At 30.2% G+C, this 7,534-nt stretch overlaps 1 protein-coding gene across 1 annotated transcript; it reads left to right on the top strand.

Moving 5' to 3' along the window:
• The first annotated feature begins 470 nt into the window (after positions 1 to 470).
• On the top strand, positions 471 to 4,712 carry LOC113373497 (mitochondrial import inner membrane translocase subunit Tim23-like). The gene is made up of 4 exons (XM_026613791.1): positions 471 to 525; positions 2,110 to 2,365; positions 4,262 to 4,431; positions 4,606 to 4,712. Exons 1-4 carry the CDS (start codon positions 471 to 473, stop codon positions 4,710 to 4,712), a joined length of 588 nt encoding a protein of 195 aa, XP_026469576.1.
• The last annotated feature ends 2,822 nt before the right edge of the window (positions 4,713 to 7,534 follow it).

The raw sequence follows: 7,534 nt of genomic DNA, 5'->3' as shown, positions 1-7,534 counted from the left end.
TAGAATAAATATATTGCATATAAAGTTATTTGTGATTCTATGCAGTTGCTATTATAAAGTCACTGATTGCATTGTGAAGTGACGAGATAGGAAAAAATACTGAAATCTAGTTGCCCGAACACAGTATTTGTGGATGATATGCTGAATTTTGAAATAAGACCCTTTTTTCAAATATTGCATTTTTCTGCTATTTGAATATTTTTTATAATCTTTTATTTTTTTAATCTTGCCAATCATTTAGTTTTGAGCCCAAAGTAGCAGTACTCGTTTGCCTACTTTCTAACATAAATATCAGATAAGTCATAATAAGAAAAGCGTATAACAAATTATAGGTAATATTTATAAATTATCATTCTAATAATAATGGCATTTGAAACAATTGAAATACATTTTTTGACTTTTAGTAGATATGTTTTTTGAGAATTATATTTTTATGATATGAACAAAATTGTGCTATTAAATTCAACACAATGGAGTATTATTCTACCCCGGTTGGCGAGGATTCTGCAAATATGGAAGTTCCAGGTATAGAACTATCTGGAGCAAAAACTTCGTAGTTTTTGCTGGAATAGACTTAAGGAATAGAGGAACAAATACGTTAAAGGCAAAACTTGTATAATACAAATATGCAACTTTACGATTTTTTTTTTTAAATTTACCTTTTATTCTTTGTTATTTTCTGAATGATATTGAAAAATGACAGTTTGAAAATTTGTCACAATTAATAATAAATAATAATAGATAGACTAGTTTAAAAACAGTTGAAAATATTTGTTTTTGATAAAGTGTCGAATAGAATTTTTGACAAGAATTCGTATGAATAGCTAAGCTGCATTAAAAAAATTAAAGTGTATAATGTTATAGCCTGAAACAAATTATTTCATATTTACGACTTCATGCAATGAAAATCTATATTAAGGATCATAAAAAATACATTAGAACTATATAATTATCAGCAATAAAAGAAAATGTTACGATAGTTCAGATACATGAGATACCCATAAATAAATTTTTATTACAATTATTATATTTTTATCAAAATATTTTATATATATATATATATATATATATATATACATCTATATATATATATATATACATATATATATATATATATATATATATATATGTTATAATTGTGCATATACTAGAGTTGAGAAAACATATATGGCTTAATAAAAAATGAACAATAACATAGCTGTATATGAATGCTTGTTTAAAATGATTTTTAAAGTGATTTTTCTGAACGTTGATATTAGATTGATTAGAGAAAACTCTGTCGATAATGTCAAAATAAGCACTTTAGTATGGAAAGTTTAAATGTTAATTAAATAAATGTCTCTATGATCTAGATGACATGTTAATATTCAAATATTGTAATTAAGTTGTAATAACTTGATTAATCAAATGTATTAATACAGCTGCTTTTTAATACATAATCAAGCACACCAGAAGATATTAATTTATATATAATATTAGTTCAGAATATATTATTTGCATGTTGTTTGAAATTTATTTGATGATATAAGTAATGATTTATAAAAACGTTAAATAACAGATTTGATTTAAATGGACCTGTGACACTATGAGCCGGTCTTTGAGCTAAAGTCTCTATTTAGAGAAGATTGTTGTGAGCTTTGGTATATTTTGGCTATATGTAACAATGATAAAATCGACGGTTTTTAATTGACCTTTTGTAGTTCATATAATCATTAAAAATTTGAAATGATATTATATGAATCAGAGCACTATAATTAGCCAAACTGTTAACTAGTCAAATCCGTAACCATTGCATTGACCATCCTAGAGGTTAACTCAGCTTATGTACTCAGTTTAGCTCATACATTATTTACATCCATTTTGCGTATCTATTATTACTAGATTCTATTAGGAAGCAAATAACTTAAGCCAGAAATGATACTATGAAATAACTATCAGTAAACACCGGGCGACGGTAGCAATCTGAAGTCCACATTGATGATTATACATGGGTGTCACAGCGCCGAAAGAATGCTTGTGGATTTCAGGTTGCTGCCGACGCTCACATCACACGGTGTTTACTGGGGATATATAGTGTCTTGACCATCATTTACAAAATCCCATCCTCAGCTCCGCCAAAATCCGGCAAAAGCGTTTACCAGCTCTCACCATATCTGAATTACAACCCCGTCTATCTGCCGACGGGCCAGCCGGACTTTATTTTTCTGGAAGGTTCCAGCCGTCAGCGCGGCCGCTTCGAGCTCGCGTTTTCCCAAATTGGCTCCTGCTGCATAGCGGGCGCCACGCTCGGCGGGATGGCCGGCATGTACAACGGCCTTAAGGCCACGGCACGAGCCAAACAGACGGGAAATCTGCGCAGGACACAGTGAGTTCTGTTTGTTCGCGATTATTAGTCGGTTGCGTGTAATGTCTTCGCGAAATTGTGTTTGAAACGCTACTGGTAGTATGCGGTAGCGGAATTGAGATACACAAATGCACAGGCGAACAAACAAACGTGATTATACAAACCGCCGGGCTTTTGCTCGGAGTAGTGCGCTTTAGTTTTGGTGTAGAGAGTAATTTTGTAGATATTTTGCTTATTTGAACTGTTTAACGAAAGATGATAATCATATAAAAATTCTCAACTGGACTATACTTCTGCTTAATCGTTAATGATTTATTAAAAAAGCGATTACTTTTACCATAATTTACTTAAAATTATTATTTGTTTTGAAAAAAAAAAGCATTTATGATGAAAAAATAGTAATTACGGATTTCGAAATTATTTATCGCATGATTTTCCTATAAAAAATAACTAATAAATTTACTAAAATTCTACATGTAGGTAATACACGTATATCAACTGAAATATTACGATTTAAAAAAAAAACATAATTTATACCCATCATTTTGAAATTATGCCGCAAAGATGATTTACAGAAATGTGTATGAAAAATAACTTCCCCTAGAATAAGGTAAAATGTTGCATTTAAGGGGGTATTCTAGTGTAGAAATTCAAAAAAATCGTTTTTTTTATTCCATATTTTCAAAGTTTACTATCTAAGAATATGGGTACGAGAAGGTTTTTAAAAATTTGATTTATTTCCGGAGATATAGGCGTTTTACTGACTCGGTCTCGTCGATTTCTCGAGTTTTAATCGACCGATTCACTTGAAATGTTTAGAGAGTCTTGTTTATAAACCTATCTATTGCCCGAGCTAGGATTATTTCCAAATTCCAATTTTTACAATTTTTATAAAATTCGAGAAACTCAAAAAAACAGTTTTTTTTTAAAACTTTTTTTCAAACAGTCGCCAATTTGTAAAAAAAATTTTTTTACTCATCGCTAGTTCGGACGATTGCGACATCATTGTAGATTAATAAACTTTTTATTTTTTGCATTTCCGATGGCTAGGAGGGCTGAAATCATGCCAAGACTGAGGTGCCAATTTTTTGATACCACCAATTTTTGTTTTGTATTTTAATAATATTAATAAACAAGTGGTAAGAAAATGGATAGTGAAAACATTTATTGCTTTCTTGTACGACACTTTAAAAATGACCTAAAATTCATCGTTCTACACTAGAATACCCCCTTAAAGAAGGATAAAGCATAACCAAGATTTTAGTTATGAATTGAAGCAGAAACTCCGGGTACAGTTGTCGTACTTTTTTATCTTACTTACTTAACAATAATTTGGTTAATATACCAGATATCTAGGTAAAAATTAAATTAAATGGCTATTTGAACATTTGCCTACATGGAAATACTGAAATGCTGTCATAAAATATGATGGATTTGTCAAAAAATTAAATCAGACGAAAAGTGGCGAGTGCCACAATCTTCTACGCCCTCAGGACTCAAGGACTCAATGCAATAATGTAAACTTGTTCGAACAAACATACTAATTTTTTTTCCTCTGGACCCTCTTTCAAAATCAGTATAATTTAGCTGTTATTACCACTGGCACAATCGTACCCAGTATCCTCTATATCAAATATCTTCTTACATTGTTTTTCTCAGAATATAATTTTGGATTTATATAGTAGTTTTCGTGTGAAAACTTTCATAGGTGAAACGTATATAAAAAATATTAGCAATAGCTTTTATTTAATAAAGAAATTTAACGAAGCACAAAGGCGATATAGCGAGCTTTTTTATAGTAAACAGATTTCATCATTTATAATGACAACGCATCGGGTATAATCTGTTTATATGATTATTTTAAAAAAATAGAGTGCCCTTTTCTGCCATTATTTCTCTTTCACGTGTGCTCGACAGAATCCTGAATCACGTTATGAAACAAGGTTCGGCCACGGCGAACACTCTCGGAACGGTGGCCGTGATGTATTCCGGATTCGGGGTACTTTTTTGCTGGATTCGCGGCGAGGACGATGACATAAACACTCTAGCAGCCGCTGCCTCGACCGGAGCGTTTTATAAATGCACGGGTAAACTTATATGATAAACATGAACGCCGAGATAAAATTTGTTGGAAATAAGTAGTAGTAAATGCAAATTTTCGTTTGGTACGGTAAATGCAGTTTTATATATATTTTTATATATATGTTCTTTTATATTTTTATTTGAATATCGAAATGCGTAGATGTTGTTTTGGATTTCAGCCGGTCTGCGGAAATGTGCGCTGGGCGGACTAGTGGGTTTTGGCTTGGCTGGCTTCTATTGCATGTGGAAAGCCGCGTTTAACTTCAAAAAGGAAAACGTTTCGTAGCAAAATATTTTATATTACATTATACTACACTTTTATTTTATTTTATATTTTTAATTGTTTTTTTATTGTATATTTTGTTATAATTGAGTATGTTTTTTAGTAAATTGCAATCTAAATCAATAGAATTTAATTTATGTACATTTAATCGGTGAAATTTTATCCTTGTCAGAATTTAGTAATAAAGTATTATGTATATATATATATATATATATATATATATATATATATATATTAACAGTCTAATAATCGGGCATAACATCAATAAAAAACATGAATTTCTTTCAAAAATTTATTTTAAATCCATACGTTTCGGCTATAATCCTAGCCTTCATTCAGTGGAAACTAAAAATAAAATTAAAAACTAAAACAATTGAATTGGAGTGAAAAGAAAAAATAAAATAGTAAATAGTACTTACAATTAGTTAATCTTAGTGTTAAATTAGAAAATTATAATAATCCATGGTATCAGGATATGGTAATGCACTACACTATGTATTATAAACATTAACTTGAAATTACACAATATTTGTGTTTTCCAATTTAACACTAAAATTAACTAACTGTAAGTACTATTTACTATTTTATTTTTTCTTTTCACTCCAATTCGATTGTTTTAGTTTTCAATTTTATTTTTAGTTTCCACTGAATGAAGGCTAGGATTATAGCCGAAACGTGTGGATTTAAAATAAATTTTTGAAAGAAATTCATATTTTTTATTGATGTTATGCCCGATTATCAGATTTTGTTAATACATATGTCAACATCAAATTCAGAATCATACAATATATATATATATATATACATATATATATTTGTACACTTTGTTGAAAATTTGAATAGATAGATAGAAGTAATTAAACGGTATGGCAGCGGTTATTGACCTATTGTTAGTGGTTATTGCAATAATGTTTTCACATTTGGGAAGTAACATATGTAACAATGTGCTATTATACTATTTTACACTTTTTTGCATTATCGAAATACATGAATTGAAAAAATTGTGTCTGCATTATTTATTGCTGAATATGAATCTTAAGTCAATCTTGGGGGTCAAACTGCAAAAAACGGAGAAAAATAAAAAAAGAAGGCAAAATTTGAAAGAAGAACCTGCAAGAAGATATTATATTTAATTAATTGCACTAATATTTTAGGTGAAAAATGACCCAAAACGACAAATTACAAGATTTTAACTGTCGTGCTAGATCGAAAATTTTGTCGTTTTTATTGTTTATTGTTTTTCCCTTTTTGCAGTTCAACCCCCAATTTTGACTTGTGATTCGTGTTCAGCGGTAAAAAATACGTAGAAATACACATTTCGCGCACCCAATAGAGACATCTCTTGAGTATTTATAAATGCACAAAAATGTTTATTTGTACAGATTTATCCAAAAAACTCTCAATTTACTTATTGATAAAAACATGCATTGATTAAATTGAGATCTTGTACAAACTAATAATAAGTTTCTAATTACATTTCATATTCAAGCTTTTTCTTGTATTGATGACAAGAAATTTCTTGAAACGTCTAATTTTATTCTCTCCAATCCTCAAATTTATCAATGGCAGGTTCAAAAATCATAACCCGCACTCCTTCCTAATTTTTGTTATTCATCTCCGGTATTATATTCATATTTTTCACATCTAAATCTGTGCGAAAAATTTCCGTGACACAGCAGCGATTATAAAAACATTTGCGCGTCTGTGGAAATGTTTGCGCTAACTATTGGCGCATGATGTATGAACACAATATTCGCCCTGGGTGCGATAGAAAAGGCGCGAAGGGGCGAAAAACTCAGCGGCGACGGCGACGATGACGGAGTCATATAGTGTTAGAACGACAATATCGAGTACTAACAATTATCGATATTTAATTTACGGTGACTACTTTTGGAATCGATATTTCGACTCTATAGTTTTAGTCGACGACGCTTCTAAAAAAACAATCTACCTTGTTGTTTGAAAAAATATTTTTGTTCCGATGCATTTTTGTATTATCTTATTGTCCATAAAGACAGCGATTTTCATGGCATTGAGCTTTTGTACAGAAAGGCTGCAACCTCTGGGGGCTGAGACAGCCCATTAATGTATTGAACTTATTTTCTCACCTTCAAATATAATCCGCGTGGTAATATGTATAATAAACAAGTAATTAATATATTAAATCTGCAATAAAATAATATTTAGTAGCACATCAGTAGTTGTTATAAGAACTTGCAACAAATACCTAATATATACACACGAATCAGTGTGTAATACAGTCCACAGTTAAAATATAACCTAACGTATAGTTCTTTTTATAGTTCTACATTACAGAGTATTTTATTCGTGACGATAAATAATAATTCTTCAATAATAATGTAGGAAATATTTATAGAAAATAGTTTTATAAAAGTCTATTATTTGTATGCACTGAAAAAAATATCACAAACATTGGTATTGTGCGGGAAATCAAGCAGGCTAGATTTTCATATCATGAATTTTTATAGTTAATAAATTTTATATAATTTTATACAAGCGGAGTTTATACTTTCATATTCTTTACTACTCCCACATTGGTGACCTACGACGATTGAGATGAAGACAAAGAAGGAGTTTTTTTTTGAGGATTTAAAAAATATAGATTTTGATTCACCACCATAATCACTAGTCTTCAGTGACTACTGATAAGGTACGTCTAGTCCTCGGTTCATCGTAGTTAACGCACTTACTATCTGATACCGGACTTTCGTTGGTATACCCATTAGTATACCCAGACTTCAGTGTTTATTGCTGACACAAAAAATAATTTGGGGCTTATATCAGTAATTTTTATAGTTAATAAA

This window comes from Ctenocephalides felis, unplaced genomic scaffold, assembly GCF_003426905.1.
Source record: "Ctenocephalides felis isolate EL2017-DRISC unplaced genomic scaffold, ASM342690v1 CF-g0.4_SCAFFOLD_01604, whole genome shotgun sequence".
In the NCBI taxonomy this organism is placed as follows: domain Eukaryota; kingdom Metazoa; phylum Arthropoda; class Insecta; order Siphonaptera; family Pulicidae; genus Ctenocephalides; species Ctenocephalides felis.
Note: the sequence above shows the minus strand (reverse complement) of the source record. Positions and strands in the feature narration are given on the sequence as shown.